The sequence below is a fragment of the Carcharodon carcharias genome, chromosome 16 (genome assembly GCF_017639515.1).
Source record: "Carcharodon carcharias isolate sCarCar2 chromosome 16, sCarCar2.pri, whole genome shotgun sequence".
Taxonomy (NCBI): Eukaryota; Metazoa; Chordata; class Chondrichthyes; order Lamniformes; family Lamnidae; genus Carcharodon; species Carcharodon carcharias.
In genome coordinates, this window is record NC_054482.1 from 84252731 (window position 1) to 84273648 (window position 20918).

The 20918-nt window shown below is 42.2% G+C and overlaps 1 protein-coding gene across 1 annotated transcript; it reads left to right on the top strand.

Annotated features, from left to right (window-relative positions):
* The first annotated feature begins 1456 nt into the window (after positions 1-1456).
* On the top strand, positions 1457-17695 carry zgc:113531 (uncharacterized protein LOC541359 homolog). Its single transcript, XM_041207697.1, has 3 exons — positions 1457-2152; positions 13200-13329; positions 15967-17695. The coding sequence occupies exons 1-3, from the start codon at positions 1832-1834 to the stop codon at positions 16146-16148; spliced, it is 633 nt and encodes a 210-aa protein (XP_041063631.1). The 5' UTR covers positions 1457-1831; the 3' UTR covers positions 16149-17695.
* Positions 17696-20918: the final 3223 nt, after the last annotated feature.

Here is a 20918-nt window from a genome sequence, read left to right on the forward strand (position 1 = left end):
GGAACCGTCTGATCACTGCTGTGCCTCTTGAAGGCCCAATGTGGTTGGAGTTGTGCTACATGGGAAATCATAGGCACAAGTTTGTAGCTTAGCACTGCACAGCAATGTTATGTTGGCCAATTATGTACATAAGATACACCGGGAATGATGGTTTCCATTATTATATGGTCAAGTAAAACCATGATGTATAGGAATCAGCAATTTTCCAAATTCACTGCCAAATTCCACAAAAGGACACCACACAATTTTATCAATAGTCCTTCACATGAAATAGTTATAAAGGATGATTGCCTATGTTGACAGTGAGTTGAGCTTTATAGAAAAGTACAGACAGGGTTAAATACTTGTGAAAGAAAGACTTGTAAATCTGGTGGTAATTGGAATCATACAGTAAGTTAAATTGTGGCTGCCCAATTGTTTGCATAATTGTTGCCTTATTTGGAGCACAATTAGACATGAGCATTTCTGGTGTAATGTCTGGGTAATACAGGGTAAACAGATACATATTCAATTGTCAGTGGTAAATGGGCTAGACTTGTAAATAATTGATATTAGTTAACTAGTTTTATTCTAGGAAGCAATTTGCATTAATGCCTGGCTGTACATGATTTAACTATAATTGTTCAACACTGCTTAACAAAAGTTGCTTTGGGACCACATCCTCCCTCGTAAAATATGGAGGAAAATCAATTTAGATGAACTTCAAAGAAAAAAAACATGAAAATTCATCCCAACAAAAATTCAAGGAATAAAGTTGTAGCCTTCTGCGGGCACACAGCAAAATCTGTAAAAACAGCAGGAAAAGAAATTTACTTCATTTTTTTGGAAAAATATACTTTATTCATAAAACATCTGAAAGAACATTACAAAACATTTCAAAATGACCATCACAACAAGGGCAATGATATTCAAGTTTTCAACATAGATCATGAGGTGCTTCATGATTCGTCACTGCTTCTCGTGTTTAAAAAAAACACTTCTGTTCAATAAATGTTTGAGACTGACAACCCATGCATCCAGCTCACACACGATACACTCAGGGTACTGAATTATACGTTATGATAACATGCATGATGAGCGCAGTGTCAATTTTGGATGAAATAACAAACTAATATTGGCTGACGTGAGTTTTGAAATGCTCCATTACACCTATCAGATCTTATCTGCGATTCAGTCCCATCAGTGGGATGGACTATCTTAATCCATACTTTTTGTTGGCCCAATCACGTGTGTGTCGAGGGCGACTCTAGGGATTAAAGGTAGCTGCAATGAGACAAGATCTAGTTGGAAAACCAAGAATTCAGCAATTTTACATATTTGCGCACAGAACCTCCCCGTTTGAAAAGGAGCAATTAAATCTATCACTAGAGGGAGAGGAGATTACATTTCCTGAAAAAGTACATTAATTTGAGGGACGGGTGGGCGGGGGCAATATTAGGACGTTGGCATTTTGCTAGCAGCTGGGAACTAAAAAGTTCAGCAAAACCTGCACGTTTCTGGTACTTCAATTTATCCCTCTCCTCAAATCCACAGAGGAGTGTCAAATTAAACTCGGTGTTCTTTCAACAACGGTTTTCTTTTAAATTGTGTATGTAAGTCTTGGACACATGCTGATTTAAAAAAAAAACCAGGAGCATTTTGGAGCCACAAACCGCTGCAGCGAAAAGTCTGGAAAAAAAGAGACAAGACATCGACTGTGGAGCAAAGACACGATCGATACAGCGGCATTCGCGGGGGATTTGGGTTGCTGGAAGGTGCCTTTCAGCCAGGTTTTAAATACAATTATCAGTCATTATTTCAACAGCCGGATCGCAGCTAAACACAGATCATCATGCCAGTGCAGGCGGAGCGGCTGCTTTTCTCCCTGCTCTTGGCACTGTTGGGGAGGGAGAGCCTGGCATTTTTGGTGCCCAACACTTGCGAGGAGAACGGCAGCGTGTATTATGTGGGTGAGTGGTACTTGCTGGAGTCGGATCACTGCACACAGTGCGAGTGCACCGCGGACGGCGCCGTGTGCGCCCGCACCGAGTGTGTGCATCTCCCGCCAGCCTGCATCCATGTCAGCCACTACCCGAGTGACTGCTGCCCTCGCTGCGAGAGGATCGGCTGCGAGTACCGGGGAGATGTCTATGAGCTGGGACAGCAATTCCAGGTAAACGCACACCGTCAAAGTGGCAACATCAACGTTCGGAGGGAGGGGGTTTTGCTGTGGGTGGGTAACGAACGGCAGCCAAGAAAAAAGTGTTGGGGGGGGCGGGGGGGGGAAACACATGGACATTTAATCACCATTAAATCAACTGCAACCCCTCAAGGGTCACAAAGCTCATTTTTATCGGTCTCTCTTGTTTTCTGACTGCCCTTTCTGTCCACCACTTCCTAATGTTTCTTTTTTTTCTCTTTCCACTTTTTTCATACACGCATTCCATTTTCCTCTCATTTTTTAACCCCTCTCTGCTCCCTTCTTTCGAAGTGACACTGTCTCTGTTCCATTCTATTTTCGTCCCACTGCTCCAAGCAGTGTTTATATTCATGTCTGGTCTTTCTTATTTCCAAAACTCTCACAGCCCTTTGTTTGCGTCACGGTCTTGGTTTCTTGCTTTCTCCCTACTTATCTGTTTTGGGCCTTTTCCTCTCATCCATAAATGCTCTTTCTCTGTTTTTATTCCCGTTTTCCTTTTGTCTTTCATTCTGTAAGGTTGTATTGGTGAGCAAGCATTTTAATCCCTTGTATGCTGACACTTTAAGATTTACCTGTATTCTGTTCCAAAAAACATCCACAAACATTTAAAAAAACCTGTTTCTCTTAATGCCTACTACAGAAGATTATGAATCAGAGCTGTAGAGATAACCGTGCACCATCATTAAAGTAAGTGCATTCTCTGAAAGAATAGTGACATTTATTGTTTTGTGTTCAGACTTAAAGGGTGTCAGAAACCCGGGCTTTGCAGCTAGAAGCAATTTGACACAACACTATTGGCATCACTTCAAAAGTAATCATTGTCTTTGAAATGCTTTGGAATGTCTCACTCTTAACCCCGCTCTGCATTGACTAACTGGCCAATTCCCTTTCCTCACCAAATTCCTTCTAGATGTTGTCATCTATATTCGTGACTATCTATCTCGTACTCTGTTTGAATGTCCCCAGTCAGACATCTATCCCTCCCACAACATCAAAATGGCTCTAACTAAAGTCATGAATGATACTTTCTGGTAACTATGACCATCACGCAGCTAATCACGCCGTCCTCTTCCATTGTACAGCTCAATGGCACTACATTTGCTTTGTCCAACTCGTACTTATCCCATCACAGCCAGGTATTTATAGTGATGGCTTCTCTTCCTGCACTGCACTGCCCTGTTGGGAGACCCTCAAGAATCCATCCTCTTTCTTCGCCTACATGTTACCCAATGGTGACATCTTGCGCAGACATGGAATCAATTTCCACATGTGTGCTGTTGAGATCCAGCTGTCTCTCCACCATGCTTCTTGACCCCTCCACTGCCCCTCATGTCCAATCTTGGATGAGCAGTAATTTTTTTTCCACTAATCATTGGAAAGATCAAATCCATTGTCTTTGGCCTCCAGAAACCTTGGCACTGACTACATTCCCCCTTCCGAGTCAACATTGGGCATATCTGAAGTTTTTAATTGGGATTCAGACCCATATTCAAGACCTTGCCAAAAACATAAAAGTAGTTACCAGCAGCAAGATGCATCTTCTACATGGGTGTCAGGGATCTGTCTGTGCTTTAAGGTAAGTTTACTGGTCTATTGCTACCATTGTAGCCACTCCGAGTCATTTATTTTCCTAAGTTTTCTTTAGAATGATTCACATTCTTTGCAAATATTATGGAGCTTCCATTCATAATATTTTGTATGACTTCAAAAATTGCATTATGAAAGGGTACTATTGTATTAGGTATCTATAAATCAAAGAGAAGTACTCGCAGGAATCTTCCATTGAGGTATTGAAAGGCAACAACCTAAATTGGCAAATAATCTAAGTGGAGGTACATGTACTTAGATGCCACAGCCCTGTCTGTTGTGTTCTATTGTACAGTGGTTGGCTGAGAGCAGACAGTTTGCATACAATTTTGCCTTCAATATTGTAAAGTATTACTCTGGCAACATCAGTGGACTGTTTCAGCTCAGGATGTCATAGTAGAGGGAAATCCACACAAAATATTTTCACAGACTAATCCAATATTGTACTGAATGAGCAGACATTTTCTCCAACAAGATACTGAGAAAACCAAAGTCATTGTCTTTGGTCCCAGCCACTGACACCATCCTTCTCCTTGATCACTGTCCTGTCCAGAAAATTGTTTGTAATCCTTGCATCCTATTTGATCCTGAGCTGAGCTACCAACCCCATTCCGCTCAGTCACCAAAATCGACCCACTTCCACCTCTGTAACATCAACTAACTCCACTCATCTGCTACTGAATCCCTCATTCATGGCTTTGTTACCACTAGGCTTGACTGTTACAATTACTATCCTTGCTGGCCACTCATCCTCTACCCTACATAAACTTGAGCTTGTCCAGCACCCTGCTGTTGTATCACAATTCACACTAAGTTGCGTTCACCCATTGCCCTTTTACTTGCTGACCTACATTGGCTCCCAGTCTGAAAACACAACAATTTAAAAATTATCATTACTTTCGAATCCCTTAAGATAGCCCCTTAAAACCCATTTCTTTGGTCAAGGTTATAGTCAGCTGTCCTTATCTCCCTATGTGGTTCAGTGTTGAATTTTAAACATTTATCTTTTCATGTCATTTGGGCTTCGCTGGCTAGGCCCGCATTTATTGCCCATCCCTATTTGCCCTTGAGAAGATGGTGCTGAGCTGCCTTCTTGAACTACTGCAGTCCATGTGGTGTAGGTACACCCACAGTGCTGTTGGGGAGGGATTTCAAGGATTTTGGCCCAGTGACAGTGAAGGAACGGCAATATATTTCCAAGTCAGGAATGTGTGTGACTTGGAGGAGAACTTGCAGGTGGTGTTCCAATTCATCTGCTGCCTTGTCCTTCTAGGTGGTAGAGTCACAGGTTTGGAAGCTGTCGAAGGAGCCTTGGTGAGTTGCTGTTGTGCGTACTGCTCCTATCGTGTGTCAGTGGTGGAGGGAGTGCCAATCAAGCTGGTTGCTTTGTCCTGGATGACGTTGAGCCTCTTGTATTGTTGGAACTGCACGCATCCAGGCAAGGGAGTATTCCATCACACTGCTGCTTGGGCCTTGCAGCTGGGGGACAGTCTTTGGGGAGTCAGGAGATGAGTTACTCACTGCAGAATTTCCAGCTTCTGACCTGCTCTTGTACCCACAGTATCTATAAGGCTGGTCCAGTTCAGTTTCTGGCCAATGGTAACCCCCAGGATGTTGACAATGTGGGATTCAGCAATGGTAATGTCAGTGAATGTCAAAGGGAGATGGTTAGATTCATTCTTGTTAGAGATAGCTATTGCCTGGCACTTGTGTGGCATGAATGTTACCTGCAACTTATCAGCCCAAGCCTGAATATTTTCCATGTCTTGCTGCATATGGGCACAGACTACTTCAGTGTTTGAGGAGTCAAGAATTATGCTGAACATTGTGCAATCATCAGCGAACATCCCCACTTCTGACCTTATGATGGAAAGAAGGTCATTGATGAAGCAACTGAAGATGGTTGGGCTTGGGACACTACCCTGAGAAATGCCTGCAGTGATGTCCTGGAGTTGAGATGACTGACCTTCAACAACCACAACCATAATCCTTTGTGCTAGGTATGACTCCAACCAGTTTACTCCTGATTCTCATTTAATCCGGTTTTGTTAGGGCTTCTTGATGCCACTCTCTGTCAAATGGTGCCTTGATGTCAAGGGCAATGTTGTACCTTCACCATTCACCTCTCAAGTTCAGCTCTTTTGTCCTTGTTTGGACCTAGGCTGTAATGAGGTTACATAGCAGAGTAGCCCTGGCGGAACCCAAACTGAGCATCAGTGCGCAGGTTATAAGTGTCACTTGATAACGCTGCTGATAATTGAAGGTAGACTGATGGGGTGGTAATTGGCTGGGTAGGATTTGTCCTACATTTGTGGACAGGACATAACTGGGTAATTTTCCGCATTGCCAGTGTTGTAGCTGTACTCAAACAGCTTGGCGGGGAGCATGGCTAGTTCTGGAGCACAAGTCTTCAGCACTGTTGTTGTAATGTTTTGAGGGCACGTTGCCTTTGCTGTATCCAATGTCTTCAGCCATCACTTGATCAAATTAGCAGAAGACTGGCATCTGTGATGCTGGGAACCTCAGGAGCAGGCCAAGGTGGATCATCCACTCGGTCCTTCTGGCTGAAGATGTTTGCACTGATATGTTGGGCTCCCCCATCATTGACCCTCCTCCCACAGTGAGTTATTTAATTGTCCATCACCGTACATGACTGGGTGTTGCAGGAGTGCAGAATTTAAATCTGACCAGTGATGGAAATGTGCCATTAATTGTTCGAAGTGTTGACACACTTGTACTGCATTTGCCAACTATATAACCAGAAAACGGCTCCTGGCTCAGTGCAGGAAAAATCATTGGCAGCTGGGAATGGCCAGTGGCAGGGGTGGGTGATGAAAAGAGGAACAAGAGTATGCCATTCATCCCCTCGATCCTGTTCCACTATTCAGTGAGATCATGGCTGATCTGCAGTCTAACTCCATATACCAACCTTTGCCCCTTTTCCCTTAATGCCCTTGGTTAACAAAAATATTAGTCCCAGATTCAAAATTAATAATCTGCTGAGCATCAGTTGGCATTTACAGAAGAGAGAATCACGGAATCTCTACAGTGCAGAAGGAGGCCATTCGGCCCATCGAGTCTGCACTGGCTCTCTGAAAAAGCTTTTTATCCCTGTAACCTTGCACATCCTCTCTTTTTGGATAGCAGTCCAATTCCTTTTTGAATACCTCAATCAAACCTGCCTTCACCACCCTTTCAGCAAGTTCATTCTAGAAGTCTGAAAAACCTTTTCTTCACATTTACTCCTTTTGCCAATTATTTTGAATCTGTGCCCTCTAATTCTTGATGCTACCGAGTGGGAACAGTTTCTCACTATTTACCCTATTCATACATCTCAGGATCTTGAATACAAACATTCAAACAAGGAGCAGGAGTAGATCATTTGGCCCCTCAAACTTGCTGCGCCATTTAATAAGATCATAGCTGATCTGATAGTAAACTGAAATCTGCATCCCACCTACCCCCAATAACCTATCACCCCCTTGGTTACTAAGAATCTATCTACCTCTACCTTAAAAATATTCAAAGACTCTGCTTCCACTGCCTCTTCAAAAAGTGAACTCCAAAGACTCACGACCTTCAGAGAAAAATTTCGCCTCATCTCCGTGGTAAATGAACGACCCCTTATTTTTAAACAGTGACCTCTAGTTCTAGATTCTCTCACAAGAGGAAACATCCGCTCCACATCCACCCTGTCAAGACCCTTCAGGATCTTATAGGTTTCAATCAAATCACCCCTTACTGTAAGCTTAAGCAGATACAAGCCTAACTGTCCAATCTTTCCTCATAAGACAACCCACCCATTCCAGGTATTAGTCTGGTAAACTTTCTCTGAGCTGCTTCCAATGCATTTTCATCCTTTCTTAAATAAGGTGACCAATACTGTACACAGTATTCCAAATGTGGTCTCACTAGTGCTTTGTATAAGTGAAGTATAATCTGTCTACTTTGTATTTAATTTCCCTCACAATAAATTATAGCATACTACTAGCTTTCCTAATTACTTGCTGTATACTAACCTTTTGCAATTCATGCATTAAGACACCCAGATCTCAGAGCTCTGCAATCTCTCACCATTTAAATAACATACTTCTCTTTTATTCTTCCTGCCAAAATGGACAATTTCACATTTTCCCACATTATACTCCATTTGGAAGGTCTTTGCCCACTCACTTAACGTATCTATATATTTTAGTAGCTTCCTTATGTCCTCTTCATAACTTACTTTCCTATCTATCTGTCATCAGCAAATTTGGCAACCATCCCATCCATCCTTTCATCCAAGTCATTTATATAAATGTAACAGTTGAGGTCCCATCACGGATCCCTGTGACACACGACTCATTACGTCTTACCAACCTGAAAAAGACCCATTTATGCCTACTCTCTGCTTCCTTTTAGCTATCCAATCTTCTATCCATGCTAATATGTTACCCCCTATACCATGAGCTTCTATTTTCCGCAATAACCTTTGATGTGGCACCTTATCAAATGCCTTCTGGAAATCTAAGTACAGTACATCCACCGGTTCCCCTTTATCCACAGCACGTTACTTCCTCAAAGCTCTCCAATAAGTTGGTTAAATATGATCTCCCTTTTACAAAACCATGTTGACTCTGCCTGATTAACTTGAACTTATCCAAGTGCCATGCTATAGCTTCTTTAATAATAGCTTCAAACATCTTCCCTATGGCAGATGTTAAGCTGGCTTGTAGTTTCCTGCTTTCTGTCTCCCTCTTTTTTTGAATAATGGTGTTACATTTGCTGTCTTCCAATCTAATGGGACCTTCCCTGAATCTAGGGAATTTCGGAAAATTAAAACCAATGCATCAACTATCTCATTTGCCACTTTTAAGACCCTAGATGAAGTCCATCAGGACCCAGGCACTTGTCAACTCACAGTTTACTCAGTATCACTTCTCTGGTGATTGCAATTTTCCTGAGTTCCTCCCTCCCTTCCATTTCCTGATTTATAGCTGCTTCTGGGATGTTACTTGTATCCTCTATAATGAAGACTGATGCAAAATACCTGATCAATCCATATGCCATTTCCTTGTTTTCCATTATCAATTCTCCAGACTCACTTTCTATAGGACCAACACCCACTTTGTTAACTTGTTTCTTTTAAAAAATATTTATAGAAACTCTTACTATCTGTTTTTATATTTTTGGCTATCTTTCTCTCACACTCTAATTTTTTCCTCCTTATTAATCTTTTAGACATCCTTTGCTGCTCCTTATACTCTGTCCAATCTTCTGGCCTTCCACTTATCTTTGCATAATTATATACTTTTTCTTTAAATTTGATACTATCTTTAACCTTTCTAGTTAACCACAGATGCTGTGTCCATCCCTTGGACTTTTTCCTTACTCATTGGAATGTATCTGTTCCATGTATTCTGATGTATCCCTTTAAATGTTTGCCACTACACCTCTATTTACCTATTCGCTTAACCTAATTTGCCAATTCACTCTAGCCAGTTCTGCTTTCATGCCCTCATAATTGCCCTTATTTAAATTTAAAAACAATCTCAGACTCACTCCTCTCTTCCTCAAATTGAATGTAAAATTCAATCATATTCTTGTTGCTGCTGCTTATGGATGCCTTCACATTAATTAATCCCATCTCATTGCACAATACTAGGTCTAGTATAGCCTGCCCTCTGGTTGGCTTCAGAACATACTGTTCTAAGAAACTATCCTGGAAACGTTCTATGAACTCCTCATCTAAGCTACCTTTGCCCATCTGAATTTTCCAGTCTATATGTAGATTAAAATCTCCCATGATTATCGCTGTGCCTTTCTGACAAGCTCCCATTATTTCTTCCTTTATGCTCCATCCTACCATATGGTTACTATTAGGAGGCCTGTACACGACTCTCACAAGTCACTTCTTGTCTTTACCATTTCTCATCTCTACCCAAACTATTTCCACATCCTGGTTTCCTGAACTTGGGTCATTCCTCACTATTGTGCTAATACCATCATTAACCAACAGAGACACCCCTTCACCTTTTACTTGATTCCTGTCCTTCCTAAATGTTCTGTACCTTTTAATATTCATGTCCTCCTGCAGCCACGTCTCTGTAATCAAATCGTACTTATTTATTTCTATGTGCTTTCTCAGTTCATCTGTTTTGTTTCGAATGCTTCGTGCAGAGCCTTTAATTTTATCCTTTTATTCTAGTCTCATCTGTTGGTTTACTGTTAGATTTGTACTGTCTATCCCTTCCTGTCATGGTCTGTCTTTCATTTCCTGTAATAATACCTTTCTCTTTTGCCTTGTCTCTACTCCTTGATTTACCACATCTCCCAAATTTGTACCCTTGCTCCCACTACTTAGTTTTCATCCCTCTCTACTGCCCTAATTATGTGGTTTCCAAGAACCAGCATGGTCCCAGCATGGTTCAGGTGTAGACTATCCCAACGATACAGATCCCACTTTCCCCAGTATTGGGGCCAGTGCCCCACAAACTGGAACTCGCTTCTCCCACACCAGGCTTTGATCCACGCATTCATCCCCCTAATCTGTCCTATTCCAATTTGCACATGGCTCAGGTAATAATCCAGAGATTATGGCCTTTGAGGTTCTGCTTCTTAGTTTGGTGCCAAGCTCCTCATACTGACTGTGCAGAACCTCCTTCTTTGTTCTACCTATGTTGTTGGTACCAACATGGACTATGATGACTGGGTCCTCCCCTCCCACTGCAAATTCCTCTCAGCCCCGAACTGATGTCCCGAGCCCTGGCATTGGGAGGCAACACAGACATCTGGACTCATGCTCTTTGCTGCAGAGAATGGTGTCAATCCCTCTGACTATACTGTTCCCTACATTCCTTTTAACTCCCCCTGCTTGAATGGTTTCCTGTACCATGGTGCCATGGCCAGTTAGCTCATCCACCCTGCAGCCCTACTCTCATCCAGACAAGCTGAAAAAACCTCTAATCTGTTGGACAATTGCAAAGTAGGGCAATGCTCCTGTCCTCTTGGTCCCCTTACCTGCCTCTATTGCAGTCACACCCTCCTGTCCCTGACCACTGACCAAATCAGAAGACTCTATCCTAAGGGGTGTGACTGCCTCCTGGAATAAAGTGTCCAGGTAACTTTCCCCCTCCCTGATATGCTGCAGTGTCTGCAGCTCAGCCTACAGCTCAGTACCTTGGGGTTGAAGTTCCTGCAGCCACAAGCACTTACTGGAGATGTGTTTGCCCTGGTTTACGCTGGTATTCAGAAACTCCCAAATCCTGCAATCACTCACATCACCTGCCCTGCCATCTCCCATTTGTGTTAATTAATAATTGCTGATTAGTTATAATTAATAAAGCCTACACCTCACAATAGGTTTCAGCACTGCCAGTAAATTTTACAATACTGATAAAATAATACAGTGCTCACATACTGATAAAACCAATATTACCAGTTATTGGCTTACCTGCTCCTTCTGCTGCACCAGAGTGGAAATCAAACACTCGAGATTATAAAAAGGTAGGAGAAAAAAAGCACCTCCTCTCCACCCTTTGCCAAACTCCCCACTCAGCACCTCCTCTCCACCCTTCACCGAACTCCCCATTCAGAACTTCCTCCCTACCCTTCACTGAACTCCCCACTCAGCACCTCCTCTCCACCCTTCACCGAACTCCCCACTCAGCACCTCCTCTCCACCCTTCACCGAACTCCCCACTCAGCACTTCCTCTCCACCCTTCACCGAACTCCCCACTCAGCACCTCCTCTCCACCCTTCACCGAACTCCCCACTCAGCACCTCCTCTCCACCCTCTCCACCCTTCACCGAACTCCCCACTCAGCACCTCCTCTCCACCCTTCACCGAACTCCCAACTCAGCACCTCCTCCCTACCCTTCACCGAACTCACCACTCAGCACCTCCTCCCTACCCTTCACCGAACTCCCCACTCAGCACCTCCTCTCCACCCTTCACCGAACTCCCCACTCAGCACCTCCTCTCCACCCTTCACCGAACTCCCCACTCAGCACCTCCTCTCCACCCTTCACCGAACTCCCAACTCAGCACCTCCTCCCTACCCTTCACCGAACTCACCACTCAGCACCACCTCCCTGTCCTTCACTGAACTCACCACTCAGCACCTCCTCCCTGCCCTTCACCGAACTCCCCACTCAGCACCTCCTCCCTACCCTTCACTGAACTCCCAACTCAGCACCTCCTCCCCACCCTTCACCGAACTCCCCACGCAGCACCTCCTCCCCATCCTTCACCGAACTCCCCACTCAGCATCTCCTCCCCACCCTTCACCGAACTCCCCACTCAGCAGGTCAGAATTTGACTGTTACTCTAAAATTGAACTTGAAAAAGATTTACCAGTTGAATTCCCACTTTGAACCAAATTCCCTAATATACTCCCTCAGTCTCTGTCTCACTCAGGCCAAAATTTCCCTTCACCGACCGTAAGACTCTTACTCTATCAAGTCTCCTCTCAGCCTTCTTTTCTCCAAGGAAAACTGTCTGAACCTCTCCAAACTTCCTAATAGTTACAGTTCTTTGTCCTTGGAAGCATTTTTGTGAATCTCCTCTGTACTCTCTCCGATGCCTTCACAGCCTTAGAAGCATAGAAAATAGAAGCAGGAGTAGGTCATTAAGCACTTCGAGCCTGCTCCGCCATTCAATATGATCATGGCTGATCCTCTATCTCAAGCCATACTCCCGCTCTCTCCCAAAACCACTTGACGCCTTTGGAGTCTAGAAATCTATCCATTTCCTTCTTAAATATATTCAGTAACTTGGCCTCCATAGCCCTCTGTGGTATTCCACAGGTTCACCACCCTCTGAGTGAAGAAGTTTCTCTTCATCTCAGTCCTAAATGGCCTACCCCTTATCCTGAGATTGTGATCCCTCGTACGTATGGTGCCCAGAACTGGATGCAGTACTCTAGGTGAGGCCTAACTAGTGTCTTAAAATTCCAAACTTCTACTATCCTTTGCGGTAGAATTATTTCTTAATTTCACTCCTGAAAGGTCTGATTATCAGATTACTTGCCTGGCCTGGATCTCACCATAGGGCCTGCATTCAGTCTTGTGAAGCATGATATTGCTGCATTTACTTGGCTTACTGGGTGCCACACAAAAGCTGGGGCAGCAGCAGGAACTCCTGGCTTAAAATTGGAGTTAGACCATTGAAGAGTAAAATCAGGAAGCACCTATTTATAGAAAAGGTGGTGGAAATCTGGAGCTTCGATTTCCCAGAAGTCTGTGGATCCTGGGTCAGTTCAAACTTTCAGGACAGAGATTGATATGAGGTTGAAATACTAATCTGCTATGATACAATTGAGTGGTAGAACAGGCTTGAGGGGCTGAATAGCCTTCTTCTGTTCCTGTGTCCCTTATAAGCAGTTAATTCTTTTATGATAAATTGCTTGCACAGCCTTCGTGCCAGTAAATCATTTCCTGTTTGTATTTCAGCCATCAGAGTGTGAACAATGTACCTGTGATATGGATGGAATTGCACGCTGTCTAGTCGCTGATTGTGCTCCACCCTCATGTGTTAATCCAGTGTATGAGAAAGGAAAGTGTTGCCCAGAGTGCAAGGATGGTAAGATTTTAAAATTGGTGCAGATCACAGAATGGGTAGACATTGACAATTTTAATTGTCCTACTTTTCTAATTTGAAGTGGCAGTTATCTTATGACTCAAAACAATTCCTAATACTGCAGAAATATCTTAAAATGAGAGAAAGGCCCTTCCAATCCTAGAGTAGACCATTTTAGAAGGACTTTATTGTTTGCTTTTCACCACAAATTCCAGCTGTCTTTGGCTGATATCGTCCTGTGCAACTGCAGGCAATGTAACACCTGTCCATTGACATGATCCCACACCATGGTCCAGGACACAAAATGTTCCTCCTGACAGAACTTTGGGTAAAATGCAGTATACTGGCTGTACTGCTCATGAAGCCATCGACTTTAACCTGGGGAGATTGAACACAGATTAGGATCTGCTTTGTTAAACACTTTGTTTTAACACTTCCATTTTACCCACAAGTGTGAACCTGAGCTGACTTTGATCTGACACTTTAAATCCTCTTTCCCTACCACACATCCCACCTCAATCTCTATGAGCCAGACATTTGCCACAGAGGCAAGAAGCTGTAGTCAGGAAATCTCTGGACTCAGCAGACCCATCTCCATTGGAAGAGCCCCTGCAGGCCTGGTGGTGGGTGTGATCAAGCTGGGCCTGATGCCCCCAAAGGCAGTTCAGAGGCGGGCAAGTGCTGAGGTGGGCTGGTTAGAAGGCCCGTTCCTTTTCTCTGAGATTTCGGCTCAGTTTTATAAAAGGCTGTCATGCCCTCTAACCCTCTCCCATTACCCACCTCCCCCAATCCCCCCATGCCATCTTCATCACCATTCACCCAGTATTTACTATGGGTAGACCTCGGAAACCATGTGGAGATGAAAAAAAACTTCTAAGAACTCTCTCATTCATACAGACTTGATATTGAAAAATAAACTCATTCATGAAGGCTTTTCAATATTTTAAATCCCCTCAAGTGGTCAATCTGTTACAAAACAAACTTATTTTCAGTAGCCACATCATGAACAGCTAATCCTTTAATAGCCTCTTAAAATGTCAATCAAAATTTGAACCCTCTCCCCTGTTGAGATAAGTGGTCTTGGGGATTTTGAAAACCAGCCAAACATTCATAATGGGCTCAACTGCAATAACAACCATTTGGAAATGTCAACAGTGAAATCTATGAAAGTGCAGGAACAGATGGCAATTATTTTTTCTAACCTACACCAAATAGCCTGTCAACCAATGCACTCCTGCAATGTTTTTTTTATTGCTCTTGACAGCTGCAGCTTGTTTTTTTCATATTTAAAGGAATGGGGATTTAATAAGTTCAGATCATGACACTTAAACAGAACTTATCCACCCTTTAAGAGTGTTTACATCTCCTCTATCAATTCACGACTCCCACACCAGCGCGAATGTCTTCAACTCTGAGCTAGAGTTGGAACCAGGCCTCGATCTGAGGCACTTTCCTTTATAGTTACCCAGGAAATGTTACACAGTTTAAAACCTGGTCTAACACTTGAGTAACTCCACAACTGAACGCCTACCCCCCCCAAAACCCTGAATACACTCCCCCCGCCTCACCAACCGGAACCCCCCCAACTACCTGACTATCCCCTTGACCATCTGACTACCCCCCCCATCTAGACCGGACTACTCCCCTGACCCGACTATTTCTGTGACAGCTGGGATCAGAAGATACCAGAAAAAATGCGCAGCAGAATCGGGCTGGGAGAAGCTTCTTGCACTACTCGGAAGATTCAGGCCATAGACTTAGCAACGTCAAACATTGCCCCTTTTCCTCTAGAGCAGAGGATACTGGTGATGTGAATAGTCAGTGGAAGATGTTGGGTTGGCACTTGGGATGGAGACTATTTTCCAGAAGACAGTGTTGGTGGGGTGGGTGATGGGTGGAGGTGGGGGGGGTGGTGGGGTGGGGGGGGGGGGGGGGGGGGGTTTGTTAGGTTGCAGGGAAAGATGGGTCTGCCTCCTTGGTGTTGAGCTGTTTTTTATTTGGGGTGGGGCAACTGACAGCTTGCCAGAATATCTACTTTAATTACAGACTTGATTGATAGGCTTTGGGTCCAATTTCTCCCCTTTTTTGACCTGTTAAGGCTTACTTCCTTATCTATTCATAAGTTATTTTCTTTCTTTGATGCCTCTAATGCTTTTCTGTATTGCCTGATTGAAGTAATCCTATTTCACAATCCCCTGCTTTAAAGAACTTTCACCAGCTCTCTGTGCTTGGAGTACCTTCTTCTATTTTTTCCTCACCTCCTGTTTTTCTTACTGATTTTATTAAAATGCTTGCTTATCATTCATTTTTCAGTTCCAAAGAAATGCCCTGTCCGAAATGTTAACTTGTCCACTGATGCTGACTGATCTTTCTTTTATTTCCCTCCAGTTTTCTTCTTGTGTTTTTGTGGCTTTGATAGAATTCTTTAATAGTTATAACCTGATAAATTTGTCCAACCATCTCCAATTAAAACTGAGTAACTCGAATTAAACACTAAGATAAAAGGCTCATTTGTACTCGAAATGTCAACTCTGTTTTTCCCTCCACAGATGCTATCAGACCTGCTGAGTTTTTCCAGCATTTTCTGTTTTCCTCTGAGTAACTTGAACTTTTTTCTTCCCCCGCTGCGTAATTTTGAAGGTCCAAATTGTTACAGCGACTTCACTCAAAGTCAGGTGATCCCAGGAGGGACCACTGTGTGGATTGACAACTGCACCTACTGCCACTGCCATGATGGTCAGGACGTTGGATACTGGGAAGGCAATCGTGTAGCCAAGTGTGTGATGGTTCCTCATTGCATTTTAAATGACGATCACAATTAGTAAACACAAGATTGTGGACAAAGTTGATACTTCTGCATCTCCTCAGTTCTCTGATGCATACCGCTGGGCAGAATATTTAGTCATTGATGCTAAAAAAAAGCCATGAATCTATTGTTGTAAACTGAAATTTAATGAGGTAGACAGCTTTATACAATAATAACCTTTCCCCTTATGATAGTTCCAAAGATTGTGCCCTATTTCCTTAGACCTCATGATCTTCAGGTAAGATTCCTTTTTATAACATGGCATATTTAGATATAGTAGGAACTGCTCAGTGCATTACGCTGGTGATGGTACCAGGAGGAAGAAAAATAAATTACTATTGAATGTAAGGTTAATAACACACTGTTTGTATAAATGGATTTCATTGGTCATAATATGTTCTGTTGCTTAGAAAGAATATGAGCCATAAATTCTGTTGGGATGTTTGTGACTATTCATAACTTATTCTGCATAAGCATTGAAATGGGAGATCCACTAGTATCTTAAATGCCATCAAGAGTTGTATGGGAATTTCCCCTTCTCCAACAAATGACAATTTGATTTTTCCAGCAGGGTGGTCCTTCTCAATAATCCTGCCATGGTGGGAAAAAAATAGGCCCACAGCTGGAACCGGGAAGGCATTAACTTTGCATCGTCAGATAAATATGTTGTCACTTTGAAGCCAAAGGAATTATTTTTTAAACTCCAAAATTAATTTTCCTGTCAGTGGTCAAGTATTTCGCTTCAGTATTTAGAGTGAAAAATTTAGGAGCATACAAACCATGATGGACAGAAAAAGATCCAATGGTCCTCACAGCCTGTTCCACAGAACTACGATGCACAGTGCATCACAACATATACACTCCCCATTTTACCCAAAAGTTATGTAATCTCCTGGGAGAGGCCAAAAAATCTAAGCCAATTAGGGGAAAAAATCTGGAAAGTTTCTCTCTGTGACCCCCTTAGATGATCAAAACTAGTCAAGGAGACCAATCTGGCCCTGATTAATGTTATACAGTAACTACCTTGCGTACAAGGTATTCTCTGGATAGAAACAGGTCCAGCTCTTGCTTGAAGGAATTCAACAAATCAGTGCACAAGCCAGCAGCTGATTCCAAAAGCCCACTATTCCATTGGAAAAGAACCACCTCTTAACATCTAACCTGGTCTGTCCTTACATAACTTGGGATTGTGATCCATGACCCCCTCTGACACATTTAGTTGGAAGTCCTGCCTAGATAAATAACAAATTCCAAATTGATTGGAGTTTCATCCAGATATGATGGGTTGGTGTTCAAACTGATCACTTTTTGTTTCACTCACGAAGGGGATTGATCTATTCAGTACCTGATTTTCATTCCAAACTGAAAAGAGGCTTATGCTCCAGCAGTACTGATTAACATAATAGATCACCCATCACAGTCATCATAGTGATAACATTTAGAAACAGAAAGTTTATGGCACAAAGGTGTCATATTGTACCATCTACAAGATGCACCGCAGGAATTCACCAATGCTCCTTCGACAGCACCTCCCAAACCCATGATCACTATCATCTAGAAGGATAAGGGCAGCAGATAGATGGGAACACCACCACCTAGAAGTTCCCTTCCAAGACACTCACCATCCTGACTTGGAAATATATCACCATTCCTTCACTGTCGCTGGGTCAAAATCCTGGAATTCCCTTCTTAACAGCAAACTGGGTGTACTCATGCCACATGGACTGCAGCGGTTCAAGAAGGCAGCTTGCCACCACTTTCTCAAGGGCTACTAGGGATGGGTGATAAATGCTGGCCCAGCCAGCGAAGCCCACATCCCATGAATGAATAGAATAAAATTTGGCCCATTGTGCCTCTGCCGGCCAAAAAAAGAGCTATCAAGCCTAATCCCACTTTCTAGTTTTTGTTTAGTAGCCCTGCAGATTACAGCACTTCAAGTGCATATTCAAATATTTTTTTAAATGCGATGAGAGTATCTGCCACTATCACCCTTTCAGACAGTCTGTTCTAAACCCCTGCCACCCTCTGGATGAAAACATTTCTCAACTCCTCTCTAATCCTGCCACCAATTACTTTAAATCTGTGCTCTGGGTTAGTGACTTCTCTGCTAATGGATATAGGCCTTTCCTATCCACTCCAGCTAGGCCCCTTACAACTTTATACACTTTAATTAAATATCCTCTCAGCCTGAAAGCCTATCCACTATTTCCTCATAGCTGAAATTCTCCATTCCTGGCAACATTCTTATAAATCTCCTCTGTACTCTCTCTGCTGTGATCACATCCTTCTTGTAAAAGTTTATGAACTATATGGTTGGATGGTAAAGTACATGTATATGGGTTTGGTGTTTATTAATAGATTCTTAGGAAATTTGAACCAGTGGAAATTTGCAATAATATAGTACTATGGGTGCATTTTGTAGGTAATGCATACTATATGTAAGACTTTACTGTGAAGTTACTCAGTGGTAATCCAGGGTCAGGAAGCAGCCAGCTAGGGAATAGTGCATGGGGTGAATGTGAAGTAGAACAGTCCAGTGGGAAATGAAACAGGAGTCAAGGAGCAGGCTGACATAGGAATAGGACAAGGTAGGAATTGTGTATGCCATGAATTGAAGAAGGGATGAAGAGAAATCAGATTCTTACTACCTGGAAACTGGGAGCATCAAAGTCTGAGGCATGAAATGAGCTGAAGCATTCCTGGGAAGAAAAGTAAGAAAGAACTTGTGTTTATAGAGCACCTGCCACAAACTTGGGATATCTAAAAGTGCTTAATAAACCAATTCATTATTATGAAACATTGGCACTGTTGCTGTGTGGGGAAATGCAACAATTTGCCCACAGCAAAATCCTACAAAGAACAGTGAGATAACCAGTTATTTTTTGTTTGGTACTATTAGATGAAGGATAAATGTTAGGTGTGGCAGTGAGAGAAGTCTCCTTTTTTGTGAATAGTATCAGGATAGTTTGCATCCATTTTTAGAGGTGGATAGTGCTGCTATTTAATATCTCCTCAGTACTGCACTGAAGCGTCAGTCAACATCTCTCACTCAAGTACATGGAGTGAGTATGAACCTGCAACCTTTTGACTCAGAGGCAAGAGTGCCAAGCTGACACCAATGGAGATAGTTCTAGGCTGAGGGAGTCATTGGGTTGAACCTGGAATAAGGCTGGTGAGAGGAACAAGGTTGGTTCCATGTAATAATTAGCATGTTTGCACTGTTGTTTATATGTTATGTTGCTTATATAGTTATGCATATTGTTTTTCCTGTCAGAGTTCTCCAATTAGTTGTCTAAAAGTAAATGCTTTTATTGGTCTTATACAAAGAAAACTTGCAGCAATCTTCAGAGCTACTTTACCTTCTGCTTGAATATTTTCATGCAAAATTACTGATAGCTTATTCATGCAAAATTAGCTGATGCAGTCACAACAATGGGAAGTCCATTGGAAAGAAAGTTACAGCTAGATGAAGGGATTCACTGGTTCTGATAATGACCATCAATTCTCTCCCAATGCTGCACAGCAAGGGGACAGGGCTTACAAACACTTCATTCCAAGTAGCCAGTCCTTCTGGCAATTATGTATTAAAACATTCCTGGTGTGTATTGTATTGATCCTCTACCCCAAAATGTGGAATGTTCATTGGACTCAGAATGAAGGCAGTCTTTCAATGTAACTGGGAATTGTAATCCATAGTTTGCTAGCAGAGAGTGACACTGCCACATTCTATAATTCCACTGTTTCCTGGTTAAGCATCTTAATACAGGGTAGGTAATAGCCAACAGTCATTGCTGCAGAAAGCTCCATGAATCATAAGTTCCACTACCTGCTTGGAGAGATTTCACAGAAAAGGTGATTGATTATGAGTTAGTTTAATTTTGTTAAATTATGTTTTTTCTGTGCGTCTATTATGTTAAAAAAACTCTTATTTTAGTAACCATACTTTCAGGATACTAAATTAAATAAGATGGTGGCCAAAGGGTTTATCAAAACTATGGTTGTGTTTTCATTGGCTACAGATCTGCTCCTTGCTAATTGTTTTCTCTTGGTGGCTCTCTGTTGATTTGGTCTGTACTTCCTTCCTATGTATTGGATGGGTAATTTACTAGTTGCTTGCTATTTGTTCATTGGTAAGTTTAGTTGAGTTTTTTGTTTTATTTTATAATATATTTGAGACAATTATCAATTTTCTGCCTAAAATGTGACATCTTGTGAACCTGCAGTTATTTTCAAGACAATATGATATTTATTATATTTACATATCATATGACTGCCATATTTACAAATCAACTTTTAGGCCTCTAAAGAAAACCATTACCACACCAACATTTTCTCCATCTTAGTATCTGCTGGAATTCAATCCAGTACTGGTGGTCTCCTGAAAAGTGGATTTGGAAATATTGCTGGGCTCCTAGTTTCAGTAATTCTGAAGGTAACAACAAACAAAAGTGAAGTTCATGTTGTGTAAAATCTTGATACTAAGGAAGGAGAAAAAAATGCAAAAGTTATCTTTCCTATTTTTGTGAGGATATTTCTGTTTCACAGTATTTGCTCTTTTGCCAATTCACAAGATGGCTAAGCTAGAAATGTTCAAACAAATAGAAACATTTGTGGTTTCCTATAGTTAACCATAAAATATATGTGTATACAACTTTCGTGCTTATCTGTTTGATTACAAACTATAAAGAACACATGCCATGAGTTTTAATGTATTCAGTTGCAAAAGTTTTTTTCTTAGAAAACAAGCTGGACTTGTGTTATTTTATAGGGAAACAACAGATTCACT

Excerpts from the sequence above, each read along its gene's own strand:
- zgc:113531 (XM_041207697.1), top strand. The coding sequence starts at position 1,832 with ATGCCAGTGCAGGCGGAGCGGCTGCTTTTCTCCCTGCTCTTGGCACTG. Across the intron at positions 2,153-13,199 it reads AGCTGGGACAGCAATTCCAG|CCATCAGAGTGTGAACAATG; the intron begins GTAAACGCACAC and ends TTTGTATTTCAG. Across the intron at positions 13,330-15,966 it reads TTGCCCAGAGTGCAAGGATG|GTCCAAATTGTTACAGCGAC; the intron begins GTAAGATTTTAA and ends GTAATTTTGAAG.